This window comes from Malaya genurostris, chromosome 2 (genome assembly GCF_030247185.1).
Source record: "Malaya genurostris strain Urasoe2022 chromosome 2, Malgen_1.1, whole genome shotgun sequence".
NCBI classification, from domain to species: Eukaryota; Metazoa; Arthropoda; class Insecta; order Diptera; family Culicidae; genus Malaya; species Malaya genurostris.
Window position 1 is genome coordinate 40443601 of NC_080571.1, and position 16934 is coordinate 40460534.

Here is a 16934-nt window from a genome sequence, read left to right on the forward strand (position 1 = left end):
ACAAAGAACAATAACTGCTACTATGGATACTCGAGTTTTAACATATTTGTTTGGCGAAGCTGAAGGAGATCATAAGGGACCTCTTCCCTCACCACGACACGTCCTCGTGACCGCCAGCACCGCTACCAGCAAACGAGCCTGCGTGGTGGCCAGCACGATGCCTGTTGGACTGCTCATCAAGAAGGACACGGAATGCTATGACATGCGGAGGGACAGGAACGCCCGAAGGACTGCTAACGCAGCCGCAGTTCCTTACAGACCACGGTTGCTTCAGGTGGTACCTACCTGGTGGTACCTAATTTGGCCACCTCCTGCTTGCCATGGCCGCCCAAATGAGCTTGAGACAGCAGAACACGTCCTGTTTGCCTGCCCCCGCTTTGCGACACAAAGGAACGGTTTACTGGATGTATGTGACAGAGAAATTACAACAGAGAACCTATTCCAGAGGATGTGACACAGTGAGGAGAACTGGAACGCAGTGTCGACCGCGACCTCGCGGGCATCTTGCAGCGGAATTGGACTGCAGAACAACAGGCAGCGGCGACCGCTAAATCAAGATGGATCAGCGAACAAGCGTCGGTTCGGGAGTTTTTCCGTCGACGGGGAACTCTCCATCGGTGTAGTCTAAATCCTTCGTCGGGGATTAGACGAGTTGATTGGGTCGAGCCCCGGTATGGATCGTTGGAGCGTCAGTGAACCGGAAGCTATGCTTCAACCGGAATCACTGGAATTGTCCCTGGCATCCTGCCGATCGATCCGTTCACGAGTATCGGAAGCGACGGTTACGGGAGAACTTTCATCGTCGAGCGATTCTTCGCCGGTGTAGGCTAGATCCTTCGTCGAGGATTAGCCGAGTAGAAGCCACAGCACCGAAGTCGAGTCGTCGGGGCGCCAGTGAATCGGAAGCTATGCTCCAACCGAAATCACCGGATCAACCTCGGCACTCATTCGAGTGTCCTGTGTGGCATAACAAGAGATTCAGTGTCGAGAGAAATTCTTTCATCGGGGAGCTCACCGTCAGCGCAGTCTAGATCCTTCGACGGGGATTAGAAGAGTTGGAGATCCAAGGTGTTTTAGTGGGTAGCTCCAATTATACAGTGATAGTCCTGTGGAGAGTCCCACACTCTGTACTGTGCATTTCGCCTTGTAAAAATAAAAATAACAAAAAAACCTTCTTAATCCACCTAGTGGTGTGAAAATGCCTTTCTCTTTCGTCTCATGATTTTTGTATCTTTTTATGAAATAATTTCTAACACTAATTTTTGATTTTGATTTTTGACTATGAGAAGAGTGGTGCAAATCGCAAATCTAAAAAAACCCTTCTTAGCCCACTTAATGGAATTTTCATGGATCTTGAAAAATCACCCTTCTATTTTTCTAAGTCCCAGAAACTCGATTTTTCATTTTTTTTAGGTGACACTTAATCTCGACGTTTCATGCAATTCTAAGACGTTTGGCATAAAAAAATTCGATTTCGGATGGTTATTTTTCAAGATCGAAAATTCTCAAACCTTAACCGCCGGGTAGCACCCCTAAACCTATGCACCTATGTCCGATTTAGCTAAAATTTTGAACAATAGCACTTTACGTAATTAGAGGTAATCCCAACATATTGGCAACCTTATATACATTAGAGCGATAAAAAACAACGTGTTACGTCACTTATACCATTATATCTCCGGAACCAAAATCCACAGCCATTTGATATTCGAACTTGATCAATGGCCTAATAGTAGCGTTCAAACGAGCCTAAGCTTGTTAAAATACACACACAGACATTTTCCGATCTCGTCGAACTGAGTCGAATGTTATATAACACTGTGGGTCTCCGAGGCTCCGAGTCGGGGTTTCCAGCAATTCTAATACCTTTCTATAGAGAAAGGCAAAACATGATATTTTTTGTTGTAACCTACTATACAGATGACAACTAATTTGCTTCAATAATTCCAATGTAAAAAAATTAAACAAGAAACTCTTCTGTTATCGTCATTCCTGATATCATGAGAGCAGAAACCCAATGGATATTCTTCAGGCTTTGTTTTTCTAGTCGATTGCAAAGGAACCTCCAGGCTAACTTCACCCGGAAAAAGATAATATTTTTATAAATAAGTCACCACCAATATTCAAACGGTTGCTGACGTTCACTTCAAGATTTATATTTCCTTCGAATTCGATCAAATTACTCTACCAATCATAAAAGCATATGCGAAAATTGATGCAATTTTTCATAGTTCCTTATCCTAATTTTCAATCATCACCAATTCATCTATCTATCTATCTATCTAACGCACCTTTCCCATACCGGTTCACAGTTTGGCAATATGACAACAATAACCCCGGTCCGATTTCTTCTTCATTCTAACCAAATGTCAAATTTATTCAAATCCTCTCGCACCATGATGAAGTACCCGCCACAAAGTCCTACTCGGCAGTAACGATCCGGTCGAAAAGACATGGTCACACGCTGTTTGGGACTCTCCCCTTTACGGTCGGAGGGCACATGCATGCAAATACATATTCGGATCGGTGCGAAATTCCCGGCCTTGGAGGAAGATACTGTTTGGGGGCAAAGACGGATGTTTGTAGGTTATGTTTAAAAAAAATCTACCGATATCTTTCGGGTAGATTCACACGAATCGTGTTGAGTCAGTACCAATATGCCAAATCATATTTGAAAGTTTGTTTGGATTTTGTAGTAAATTATTCTGTGATGTTCATATTTCAGAAAGTTTGCACAAATCAAAACATATCCCGTTTATGTAACAAATCTCTGATCGATGCAACTTCAATATCTAAACTATACATCAATTTTTGTTTTCAACTCAAATTTAAGAGGTTGGCTTAATTTTGATTATTCAGAAACTTTTAACATCGACATTTGGTTTAGTATCAGAAAATTTATGGCATCATTAGAATTTTATTTCGTACTAAACTCCACTAATTGCGACGCCCTGGCCATATTTTTCTCGGCACCCGTCTGAACTGTCAATGACCTATGTCTTGGCGCGACCATTTTTGCATGTAAAACATGAGCAAAAAAAAAACAAAAGCAAACAAATAATCCAGCAGAAGATGTGCGCCTACCAGTTTTAGCAATTCATGTAAAGATTTAAATATTTTTATGAAGTTTAGTTACTATTGTCGCTCTACGTTTTTAGTCCTGCTAGGATAGCGACTGCTTTGAATTTAAATGATGAGCAAAAATAAGGGCACTCCAATATTTTTGCACATGTTTTATTAGTTTTTCAATTCAACAGTTATCATGACTAAAAACCATTTCACGAGAAAAAATATTATGTCTGAACAGACGAATCACCTTATTTTAGCCCAACTAGGTGGGATAAGCATCTGTGGCCGTTGAAGCTAACGGAAAGTCATCATTTATTCAGCTCGTGGTCGCCGGACGAAATTCCACCTAATAACCTGATGATGGTGCGCGATTCCTTTGGCGTGGTTATCGATGGATCGAAAGCGATTTTTTGTTTCGTTCAAATTATTCAAAATTATCTACCAGCACTATCCAGCCAGGCAGCGGAAGAAAATTGTTTTTAAATAGCCAGTCGCATGGGAATTCGGTTCGTCGTGATCAAGCGTGGCATGGCTTATGGGCGCTCACTGGAAGGCGCAACTAACTAACAACAACAAAAACCGGTCCGGCTCGTCAAGAACAGGCGACTTTTGCCGGGATGAGTTCAATCGGAATTTACATATGGGGATATTAATGTTGTCGTTTGGATCATTTCAGTTTTTTTCTTTTTCTCCGCAATTCTTTATTATTGGTTGAATTGAATTCCGGTTCGGTTTGGTGTGAAATCCGCGTGGTGTTGAAATCTTTTTTTCTCTCACTCCGATGGATATCGCTGAAGATCACAGCGACATTCTCCATAACCTAACCTAACTTAATGAGTTTAATGGAACATTAACAGCTAGTCGACGCAATACTGAAGTACATTTGAATTGCCATAATTCCCATTTATTTAATTGTAATTCACGCGATAGTTCAGAATCACCTCTCTTTTCATCTCCATCAGTGAAAATAAAATATTCACTAACTTAACCCCGTTTTGTAGATCCCAACGAAAACTACCATCAAATTTGCATTCCACAGTCTGCTGGCTCCATCTATTTTGAATAAATAGAATTCAGTTCCGACCGTGCGGTCATGGGAATGAGATTTAATCTGGTAAAAGACGCTGTCATAGAGCAAAGCTAATTATTAAATTATAGAGTTTTGGATTCAAAGCAAGTTAATATGAGAAATGATATTTTCAATAGCATCAAAAAGAGCAATAAACTTAACTGCACTGAACCACCCAAAGATGAATTTGATAACCAAGATTGAGATCTTTTATCATGAATGACTTTTCTACTAAAATATCAACAGCTATCTTTATTCATCAATCCAAACCAGGAGCTACTTGTATGATACAATACAATAACCCTACGGGTTCCATTTTACAATTGCAAACAGCAATGTCGAAGTTTTCCGAAATTGTAGAGTGGATTATCACAGCATTCAATACTATTTTTGAATCTTCTGACAGTACCATATAGCTAGAACATTTTTGAAGCTGTCAAAAATTAAATGGTCAATTCTCTCACGATTTGTATCATTCGATGGATAATTTATTATTCGTCGATTCAATCATTGTTCTTCAGTGGAACTATCGAAGTATCATACCTAGATTGATTCATTTGAAGTTTTATTACATAGTCGAAAATCTGATGTTTTTGCTTTGTGCGATGTATGTTTCATCTAGAAGTATTGTTATTGTATGCGTAGACTTGTTGAAACGATGTAATTCGTAAAAACATGTTTTAATCCACTTAGTGGTGTGATGATGCTTTTCACATATCAATCATATGCAATACTGTGGTAGTCTTCAAAATAATTTTCTTCGATTCTTGAAAGAATAACCGGAATCGGTTGGTTTGGCCGTCTACTGATAATGACTACCGATTGGAGTAGTTTTGAGGCCAGTTTAAAATTTGATGGTGATGGTATGAAATTTATATCATACTTTACCCTATAATTCCAGAACCGAAAGTCGGATCCTGATGAAATTCAGTAATTCCTTATGGAACCATAGGACCATCATTTGAACTTAATCGGTCAAACCATCGCTAAGGAAAGTTAGTGAGATCCATTTGGGAAAATATGACTACAATTTCTGGTGCATCCGGAATCGGAAACCGGGAACCAGGATAGCAGGAATCGGTTAGTTTGGCCGTCTACTGATAACAATTATCGAATGGAGTAGTTTTGAGGAGATTTTAGAAATTATTTTACGTGTTTTCTTTCGCTTCATTAAGGGGGGGGGGGGAGGTTAGGTTCTAACACTTTTGAAAAATCATTTATTATTTTCTTTTTATTTTCTTATGGTAAAACATTTGAAGAATTTCATTTTCTGTAAAATTTTCAAGCCTATTGGAACGAAACTCTGGAAGTTATGGACCTTCATCTATGGCTAGCTCATTCTACAAAGAAGCAAGAGCTCGGCGCACAGGCCCAAGATTTCTACTTCGATTGACTTGACTTGACTTGACAAAACATTCTTGAAATGTTTCATTATAATAAATTATAAAATAATAAATGTTAGACCCTACGAGATCCCTGGAGTAATTAATTGTTTCCATTGATTTTATAGACAAAAACCTTTAAACGCGTTTTCCTCGAAAGCAGGTTTTGAAAGTCCGTGTCCATCATCATTCCAAAACTACTGCACCAATTTTTTTCAAATTTTGTACATACTTTCTACATACAAAAAACCAGACCCCAACGTTTTTCTTTTCGTTCTTTGTTACTTTGTGGAGGTTTAACAGCTACAAAATGGCGGATTTTTTCGTGAAAAATCGTAGTTTTCACTTGGAACAACCACCAAAAATTAAAAACATTAAAAAAATCAAACAGAAACGTTGGGGTCTAGAAAAACTTCTACTCTAACTATGCTGCGTTCGTTTGTTCACTTCTGATTAGTCTGCGCTGAGATACAGTGGACACCGCAAATCATGATTTTCAAGAAACGTTCTCGAAAATACCTCTTCACCGACTTATTTCTCAATATTTTTTCACGAAAAATTTACAAAATGTTGTTCGAATGATGCTTTTTATCATGCAAAACATATGAATTTATTTTGTTGAACGATAATTTTGGAAAAAATTCGCAAAAAATGATGATTTTTTTCATCGTTTAGACCCCCCCTTAAGTGATGGTGTAGAATTTTTAACACACTTTACCCCATAATTCCGGAACCGGAAGTCAGATACACATGAAACTTAGAAGTTTTGTATAGGACCATAAGGCCATTCATTTGGATCTAAGTTTGTAAAAAACGGTCACGCCATTTCTGAGAAAAATTAGCATACATAGTTTAATTTTTTTGCACATTTTACCTCAAAACTCCGGAACCGGAAGTCAGATCCAAACAAAATTCAGGAATTTCGCATGGGCCCACAACACCTTTCATTTGAAACCAAGTTTGTGAAAATCGGTCCAGCCATCTCCGAATTAGTGTTAGTGCAAAAAACATTACATCCACACAAGCTCATGCGTACTCGACGAACTGAGTCGAATGGTATATGACGCTCGGCCCTCCGGGTTTCGGTTAAAAAGTCGGTTTCCACAGTGATTGCATAGCCTTTTGATAAGAAGAGGGCAAAACTTGAAAAAATAGACTTTCGGAACCGGAAAACTTTGAAAATTCACACAACAAAATCACGTAACTTCGGAAACCCGTATGAAAAACCGCGTAGAACAAGACCTGTGTACTTCTAGGAGGGAGGTCACTATGATAGAACTTATAACTTTTAATAGGTAAAATCGCATTATATTGTTGCGGTGGGAAGAAAGGGAGGGGGAGGGGGTGGGTTTTGTATGTGTGTTGTTAACAAAGAGTTCGAGATCTCAGAGATGACTTGGCCGATTTCGATCAAACTAGTCGCAAATGAAAGATCTTCTCGTCAGCCTGAACGCTATTGAATGTTTACTTTTTGAGTTATACGAAGTTTTAAGTCAATTTTTTTTAAATATCTGTCACAATTGTCCTTGTTAACAAAATATGGCTTAGATTTCACATGGTAATAGCTATCCAACAAACCAAAGATTGATCAAATCTGTCAATTTTTAACGGAGATATCGATATTTTGTGTGTCTTTTCTCCCTATTCCTGTAAAAGGATTTTTGTGCTCAGCGATGTTTGGGAACAAAGTGAAACACGATTTTTTATACTGTTGTATGCAATTAAGCACCTAATATAATGAAATGATAGCGAGACACCTCTCGCCGATACCGCAAATAAGTAAATAATTTGTTGCTAATTAGTTGCAAACTAGTCGCAGTAATTTTGAATTTATTGCTCAATTTTTAAAAGTTATTTGAGTACTTCGCTAAAATTATTAGAAGTTAATGAAGCACCCATCCCAAATAATCTTCAAAACAAATCAAAACCAAGCGGATATTTTTCGCAAATAAGTTGCTACTTAGTTACGGTAATTTTGAATTTATTGATCAATTTTGAAAAAGCTTTTGGAGTACTTCGCTAAGTTTTGTTTTCAAGCTTATTTGGGAGGGGTGCTTCGTTAAATTCATATGAACTTAGCGAAGTATTAAAAAAAATTAAAAACATTGAGCAGCAAATTCAAAATTGCCGTGATTAATTACCACCTAACATCCACTGGGTTTCGATTTGTTTTCAAGCTCATTTGAGAAAGGTACTTCGTCAACTTCAAAGTTGAACTTAGCGAAGCACTAAAAATAAGGAAAACAAATTCAAAATAACCGTAGTTAAAAAGCAACTAATTAGCAACAAATTATTCATCCTATAATACTGTGTATAGCATCCTCTTCCATGACGTTTCGATTTTAGCGCGGGTTGGCAACATAATCGTTCGAATTTGACATATGTATTAGAAAGATGGCAGTATTTTCGAAGTCAAAACATATCATATGTATATTGATTTCAACTGCTTACAGCAATAATCGAATCAGTGAGTCGAGATTAGAGATGAGCGAAACAGCTCATACCGGTGAGCAGCTCCGAACCGATCAGCTCACTAAAGTGAATCGATTCAATGTATCTGCTCATCAGGTCATTTAGATTGAACTGAAGGTTAGTTTTGACTGCCGTTTTTCTTGCGCCGTTTTTCTTACTCCATTTTTCTTTCATATGCATGATTGATACGCAAAGAACAATGCTATGCGAACTAACTTGTCTGCGAATCATTATTATGTCACATTTGTAGAATATTTGCAAAAGTGACATCCCTGAATGTACCTTAGCCTACTGAGTGTGAGGTAAGATTTCGTATTGACAATGGCTCATTCAATCTGTTAAAGAAGAATAGATGCACATTTGGATGAACGAACGAAAGCTCATGCACACATTTCTTCTCATTTATAACTCGCTCTTCTATAGCCGAAGATCCGTTCTGCTCGTAGCTTGTTTCCACCTCACCAGTGCGGGTTTTTTATTTTACTGGTATTCGGTTTTCGACCCCGAAAAGTACCCAAAATTTTTATTTGGAACGCACTACGATTTCTTAAAGATAGTGGCTACATGGATTTTCAAAAATTTTAAAGCCCAAAACGAATTTCATAAACAAAAATTCAAATTAAAAGACTTATTCCGCAAATTTATTTAAGATACCAAAAAAGTACGGGTGTGTAATGTCAGAGACATAACTGGATGTCGTGAATACGAATAAAACTGACACAATTTCTTTACACTTTCGAATTCGAATTGATAATTGATCGATTGTGTGAATTGCAAAACTTTCCCCCTTTTCACTACTAAAATTTTAAACGATTTTTGACGTCGTTTATCTCATTTCGGATTTGCATATTTCATTGAAAGGAACTATCAAGATGCTGTACAGGATTCATTTCTGCCTTTCAGAAGGACCAAAATGTGGAATTCTCTACGATATTCGGAACATTTATCTCGAACGATTTTCGTACAGCGAAAAGTGGACATCAAATTATTTTGGATTTTCACTAAACTGATGATTTCTACCTTCGATTTGCAAAGAAGTAATCTTAATAGTCCTCTAGATAACATTTAGAGCCATTAGAACGGCTGATTTTATATAATGTTGTTCACTTTTCGTTTCTTGTTTTCTTTCTCTCCAATGCAAACGACCAGCAGCTGATGCAATCGTTCTTGCTTGAATTGTAACTAGCTTTGCGTACAAACCGACACATCCGCTCGCAGTGCCTAATGATGCGAAACTGGTTTAATTCGTCTTCTCGCCTTGACGACCGGAAGGCAACTGAGAACTACGACCTGAGCGTTTGAGGTTTTTAACCACGCAGAAGGTGCGCTCTCCGATGCCGCTGTTTGAATGCGTCTTCTCACCTCGACGTCTGCTTTCATCCAACGCACAAGAAGAAATGATCGATTTTCAACCACGGTTCCCCTTTCATAACGTTCAGTTGAAGATATGTGCCTGACTACCTCAAAATCGCTGTCCTTGCGCGAAAAACCCAAGCAAAAGTAAAGAGTTTTCCGCGTTGTTTTAAAATTTTCAGAAAACTTAATTTTTGAGTTGTTTGTGGTTATCTCACACTGTTCAAAATATTATCCTAAATTCCTAATCATATTTTTGATGAAATAGTGAAAGAATTATGTTGCTGCCATTAATACAAGTCGAGATATTCACGATTAAGTTCTGCCCATTCTTCCATATGGTTAATTTCGAAAAAAACGCCCCATAGTAAAGTAAGTCGTATTCACGACAATATCTATAGAGTTGAGCTCAAAACGATTCCAATTTATTCGTTATGTTAATTCATGACCATACGAACCATTTTGTGTTATGCTGGTCCCTGAATGCCGATTTCAGAAGAACCGAAAATTATGATCAAAACCTCTAAAGTGAAACTTACTTCGACGTCTCATGGAATGCTTAATCGATTGTCACACGTTTAGATCCAAAAGAATAATTTTATAGTTTGAACCAATTTTTCTTCTTGAGTGATTAAAATTTTAAACTATCACTTAAAACAACTGTCATTGTAATAATTTCATGAAAACTAAAAACACCGAGGAATAGTCATGCAAAAAACATGCGGAATAATAAAAATGGGCACCGACTTCGAAGAATACTGTAAAATCTTTTGCAAGGATTGGCACCAGTACTAGTGGTGATTAAACCTTAACATGCTACTGATAAGAGTAATTAAGTTAGTCAGATAGCTGTTAAGTGATGCACTAACAGTTCGGCTGAGAAGTTCGTATCGTTTAATAGAAACACACATTTTTTTGCCAAAATTCGTTTTTATTATTCAACATAATCGCCATCAGAGGCGATACAGCGATTATAGCGATCTTACAACTTTTCGATACCATTTTTGTAGTTCGATTTGTGCTTTGCCTCAAAATAGGCCTCAGTTTCAGCGATTACCTCTTCATTGCTTCTAAATTTTTTACCAGCGAGCATTCTTTTGAGGTCTGAGAACAGGAAAAAGTCACTGGGGGTCAAATCTGGAGAATACGGTGGATGAGGGAGCAATTCGAAGCCCAATTCGTTCAATTTCAGTATGGTTTTTCGTTGTTGTTTTTGATCGATTGTGAGCTCACGCGGCACCCATTTTGCACAAAGCTTTCTCATATTCAAATATTCGTGAATAATATGTCCAACACGTTCCTTTGATATCTTTAGGGTGTCAGCTATCTCGATCAACTTCACTTTACGGTCATTGAAAATCATTTTGTGGATTTTTTTCACGTTTTCATCGGTAACAGCCTCTTTTGGACGTCCACTGCGTTCATCGTCTTCGGTGCTCATATGACCAATACGAAATTTTGCAAACCACTTACGAATTGTTGCTTCGCCCGGTGCAGAGTCTGGATAACACTCATCAAGCCATTTTTTGGTATCGGCGGCACTTTTTTTCATCAAAAAGTAGTGTTTCATCAACACACGAAATTCCTTTTTTTTCCATTTTTTTCACAATAACAAAAGTAGCTTCACTCAAAATGCAATATCTCACAAACTAATAATCAGACAGCTGTCAAATTTATACACGTATTTTTTGAAGGTTGGTACTAATTGAAAATGGTATGGATTTAATTCTAGTGGCGCCCTCTCATAGAAACGTTACGAACTTTTCAGCCGATCTGTTATATCTAGCTTTATTTGGTATTGGAACATTCTTTTGTGACATAGATCTGCTAAAATCGCAGCAGCGCTAGCGGATGCTTTCAAAGCGTCTATCACAAATAACTACGGAATGTTTCAAAATGACAAAGTAGAACATTCAATAAATAGTTAATTAAAGTTCAAAGATCCGTGATTTCATATTTTACAGCATGGCAGTAACCGAATCAGAATGATCAAAAGCACCCAATAAGAGCTGCAATAATAAATTTACAATTCGAACCAGTCGCTGCTTGGTAGGCACATCGTAAAGGCTTTCCGTGGAACCGATACCCAACTGTGCTCCTGAATTAGAAGCCTGAGGCGAATCGCGAAGAGAACATTAAAAAAAACGAAACCATTCTAACCACCTTCACATGTATTGGCAAACCAGACAGCCCTTTTAGCCGCTTGCTGTAAGACGAGTACAATCTGGGGCAGGGCATCATTCGCTTCGATTTTTTTTATTGTGTTGTGTCGCTTTCGACGCCAATTTCGTTACCTTTATCATAACCGTCGAGTCCAGCGTGACGAAATCGTCGTAGTAGAGTAACCTGCTTCGTCGAGCGCTCCCACGATTATCCCTGCTATTGGCACCGGTACCAACACAAGCGGTTGCCATATCTGCGTTTTTTCCCTTCTCTTATCTTTCCGGAAAGATGACGATTTCTACTCCGATTCCTTCTCACAGATCTGTTCCATTCGCTATGGCATCATCGCGGTTGACTATCAAACTGTGAAACCTTCACTCACACTCACACTCACTGCACTATCGCGGAAATGTCGGAATACTATCACACACAGCAAGTATTTTGCGAGACTTTCGGAATTTTGTTTTTTTTTGTTACAATCATTTCTTCGTTTTGCTTCTACACGACTAATTTTTGCCGTCTTTACTGAGAGCCGGCTGACGCCCCGCCATCGACATGGTCGTCGTTTTTTTTTCTTCGGTTTTGCTTCTTTGATCACTCTCACTTCCAGAGGTTTCGATTCGTCGGGCCTTGCCACTGATAGTGTATTTCAGTGTCACCAGCAGGAGGCGCCTATTCACGCAGTGAATCGGATGACGAGTTTGTCGGATTTGGCGGCTGGTGGATGAAGACGGTGGATGATAAATGCATTGTAATCCAATAACGTTTTTGAAGTGGTCTTCAAGATTTAAAAATAGTCATGATTATGCTTAAACTTGATACTGCGCGAAGCTGTGGTGAACGAAAATTGTTACAGTATGTTTCACGTGAAATTCTTCCTGCGTGCAATACTTAAATTACCGAACAAAATCAATTATTCTCGTTTCAATATTTCAAACGAAACCATAAAACACTAAATTCTACTGACATTTCTTCCAGCACTTTCCAAACGGCGTTGTACTGTTCGACTGCTTCGAACTGCCGAGCCGCGATGTCAACACATTCCGAAAAGCAACAAAAAAAAATACCCTCCGCCGGCACCAACACTAAATTTCACATTGGTCACACTAAACATAACGCTCATTCAATTGTGATGGTAGCAGCCGCAGCAGCTGTTCACAGCAAGCATGTTCGCGGCATCACCCGACACACTTTAGAACTTCGTGACTCAGTTCCCTTCACCGGAAAAGCAGCACGAGTACCATGGATTCAACCAAATCAACTGGAATCAATTAAATTGTAGCACAGCTACAGCTGCTGGCACCACAACAGCTAAGAATCGTACACCGATGGATTCACTGGCACTTGCTGTCACGCTTGTTTTGCCGCTAGTCAAAGGATTTCCTATGTACCTACTAACTATTCGTCATGTAAGTAACAACTGAATTCACACTTCACGTACGATCCGAAACTCGGTAGTTCAGAACTTCACACGGCATGGTTATGGTAATTGACGTTCTTGACCCGCACCGCCGCAGACAGAAACAGCAGCAGCAGCAGCATCAGCACCTTAAACAGTCACAGGTAGAATCAATACTGATCCCGCTCGCTGGTGAAGGATTTCACGATTCCGATGGTTTGATAGCCCCTCGCGCACACGATTCTCACGGCTAAATCTATAAAATTCAACACTCCACCGGTGAAGGTCGACGACGACGACGACGAAGGGGGATCCTGTTGGAGAGGGATTTGCACTGGTAGCCCCCTAACCGAAGCACCACTTGATCGGGGAGTAAAAGACGATTGTAGGGTAAAATAACCATGACCAAGAGCAACGGTTTCATCGAGACAACGATTGTCGCAACTACCCTACAGGCCTGGCTATTCGACGTATTTCACCGTTGTGTCTAAATCAGCAGGAAAGGGAAGCGTTCCTCTCCGCTGCTTTTTTGGGGGCTACGCGCAGAATTAATAATAAGTGGGTGAGAGGGATATAGTGCATGTTTGTACGTACTATACACTAATTGAATCAGATTTTGACGGCAGACGTAAACAACACCACTAAACAAAATTAAACCGCCAATGTTGGAAAGTTCAGTCTGGGCATACTTTATGGCTTCGCCGCAGTTGTTTATGAAAAATTTAGCAAATTTTTGCAAGATACGCATGATATATTTAGCTAGGCAATGGATGAGTCATACCCGGGATATACTCATGCGTAGAATAACTGGAAGGCAAGATTTTAAGTCATCTGTGATTTATTGCTTGATGTCGGTGCGATGAAAAAATAATTCAGAAAATACCAGATGACTTGAAATATTAGAATATGATCGAAACTTTGGAAGGTGATGTTGTGACACCACTTATCTAGCACGACGAGTGGAGCTCTTACGATCGTCACAAACAATATAATTAAAGGCTATACTCAAAAAAAAAAAAATTCAACACATTTGGAGTGTACTATAAACATATGTAACATTCCATCACAATCCGTCGAGTGGTCACCGAGCAACGCTCTGCTACAGACAGAGAAATGAAGCTTGTTTAAAATAACAGAACAATTTGAAGATTTTTAAATTTGACTTATGTTAATTTCAAGCTAGAACATGATTGCTTCTGTTTGATTGGAATCAAAACCTTACTCCAGTCAAACGAAAAAAAAGCGGGTGGGTAATGTCAGAGACCACTGGCGAATCTGGGGTGGGGGGAAGAGGGCACTCGCCTCGGGCGTAACGGTTTAAGGGGGGCGGAAAACCAATCCTTGGGACCTTTATTTTTGCTCGCCCAAGTCATCTTTCTGCAGATGGAGTTCAGTTTTCTTTTACTCACAAAACTAAACAATGGAGACGACAATCTTCTTTTGCCCCGGGCGCAAAAATTCTTTGGTACGCCACTGTCTGAGACATAACCGGATTGACGTGAATACGAATAACAATGGCTCGCTAAAACTAAAACTGCCCGGTAAACGAAAAATGCAGTTCAAAATTGGGGCTAATATCTCTTGTTGTATCTAACGTATGAACATAATTTTGCTACATGCCATTGGAAATAGAGCAATTCCAGAAATGAGTAGACGAAAAAATGTCAAAATCAGAATCGACCTTCTCTGATTTGGATGAAACTTTGCACATGGGTTCAGTATGGCAAACCATAAGTTTTTGAACCGATGGAGAGGTCTATCCGACTCACGACTGATTTTTAAAAAGGGCGTATGTATTTTTGCATTTCACAAAAATTGCCTTTTTCAAATCGTTGTAACTCGGAAACCGTTAATTGTACAAAAATGGCGTTCGAGAAGAAGTTGTAGGGAATCGATTGGGCACTCTAAAAAAATATATACAGAAAATTTTTTTTGATTTTTTTTTAATTAAATAGTTAAATATCCAAGTATCTCAAGAACAGCTACTTTTAGAAGAAAGGATATCATGAACAAATTTATTGCCTTTAACCTGTAGAATAATATTCTACTTTTTAAATGATTAACTTTCAACGAGAACTTGAAATTTCGAATATATCTGTAAATTGTTTTAGCTGTAACTTCTTCATTTTTCAAAAGGCACGGATGGGATAGCCATCAATCTGTAGGTTTTAATAAGAGCTTTAAAATAAAAATTATCAAAAAAAAATCGAACCCCTGACTTTTTTTCAATTTAATTTTTTTGGTTTATTTTGAAATTATTGAGAAAATAAATATTTTTTTCAGTGTATATTTTTTAATAGTGCCCTATTGATTCCCTACAACTTCTTCCTGGACGTCATTTTTGTACGATGAACGGTTTTCGAATTACAACGAGAATAACTTGATCATTTGCATGCACCCGTAAAATGTTTTAGCTGTAACTTCTTCATTTTTCTAAAGGCATGGATGGGATAGCCAACAATCTGTAGGTTTTAATAACAGCTTTAACATAAAAATTATCAACAAAAAATTAAAACCCTGATTTTTTTTATTTAACTTTTTCGGAATATTTTGTAAATATTGAGAAAAATAGTCTAAAATTTTGTTCAGTGTATTTTTTCTTCCTGAACGCCATTTTTGTACAATTAACGGTTTCCGAGTTACAACGATTTGAAAAAGGCAATTTTTGTGAAATGCAAAAATACATACGTCCTTTTCAAAAATCAGCATTTCTGGAATTGTTCAATATGATCATAATTTTATGATAAAATTTTCAGTTGTATGACATAATCTCAAATAATTCAAAATTAAACTTTTCTGAAATTGTTGGTTGGTTGCCTTTCTCGTATTTTGGAAGCTCATAGCTCAGTGATCTGTAGAAGGATGTATATAATCTAACTACCAATAGGCTCGGAATTTTTCAACTTGAACGTGTATTGCAACAACATTGAAGTGTTTCAATAGCACACTATTGAAAAACCGGTCTGATTTAATCCATGTCAGCACCGCCCAATCAGAACGCGCCCTGAGGAAGAGAACAAAATAGCTGCTGCTGTACAATTGCATCGATATAAAAGATGAATGTTCCACCTTTTCGCATCATATTCTGAGCAACATTTGTCGAAGACCTCACGCTTTTGGAATGAAGCGAGCACCGAACAACAGAATTGTGCAACAGCCGGGTACACACCAAAAGCCTGCCAGTGCCCAAGTCTTTTGAATTTTGATCGTTAAGTTGTCCGGAATTTGTATCAGAATTCATTGTGAGTTCCAAATGCACCTACTGATTCCGCCCAAAATGGATTGTTTCATCTTCTCTGGAATCCAATTGGAAATCGAAATGAATTTTTAGTCGAATTTCGGACGATTTTACCAAGTGCACACGCCAAGAGCTATCTCAAATCTAAATGCAGATCCTGTTGGTCTTGACAATTCAAGGCAGTCCCACAATTAATTGAACCAAAATAATCAGATTCATCAAAATGAAAGTTGAAAAAGTTTGCGCCGTCACTAAGGAGTGTATCGAAAAGTAGTTATCAACATTGATTATTGAATAAAAAAGCGAAAAAAAAACGTTTTGACATCAGTTTTCGATATATTGTAGAAAAATTACATTTTTATGCATTTCACTGATTATATTGAAGAAAATCCTAGTTTCTGTGAAACGCTCGCACTTTGAACTTGACATTCTTCATTAAATTCTGCACAGTTACTTTTGTGACATTCCTGGTGGCAGCTGTCCAGTTTTTTAACTCCTGCATGTTTTGGGACACTGTACCTTCCTTCCGAAAGTGCCGCTTGACAATTGCCCAATACCTTTCAATTGGCCGAAGATCCGGGCAGTTCGATGGGTTGATGTCCTTTTCCACGAATTGTACATTATTTTTTGACAACCACTATAGAACGGAGTTGGCGTAGTGGGCTGAAGCCAAATCCGGCCAGAAGAGAGGAGGAGCCTTATGCTTTCTGTACAGTGGCAGCATTCTCTTCTTCAAACATTCTTCCTTGTACACCTTGGCTTTAATTGTGCCATTCGTGAAGAAAATCG

At 38.4% G+C, this 16934-nt stretch overlaps 1 protein-coding gene across 5 annotated transcripts in view; it reads right to left on the bottom strand.

The window, feature by feature from the left end:
* Positions 1-16934, bottom strand: part of LOC131431193 (unconventional myosin-IXAb-like) — a 169991-nt gene that overhangs the window by 81288 nt on the left and 71769 nt on the right. The window contains exon 1 of one of the 5 annotated variants that reach the window (XM_058596756.1): positions 11640-12172. The exons of 1 other annotated variant lie outside the window; for it this stretch is intronic. In XM_058596756.1, coding sequence (XP_058452739.1) covers positions 11640-11759 — 120 coding nt within the window. In that variant the 5' untranslated portion in view covers positions 11760-12172. Of the gene's footprint in view, positions 1-11639; positions 12173-16934 lie in introns of those variants that run through there. 3 more of the 5 variants (XM_058596757.1, XM_058596759.1, XM_058596760.1) reach the window with 3 other exon arrangements.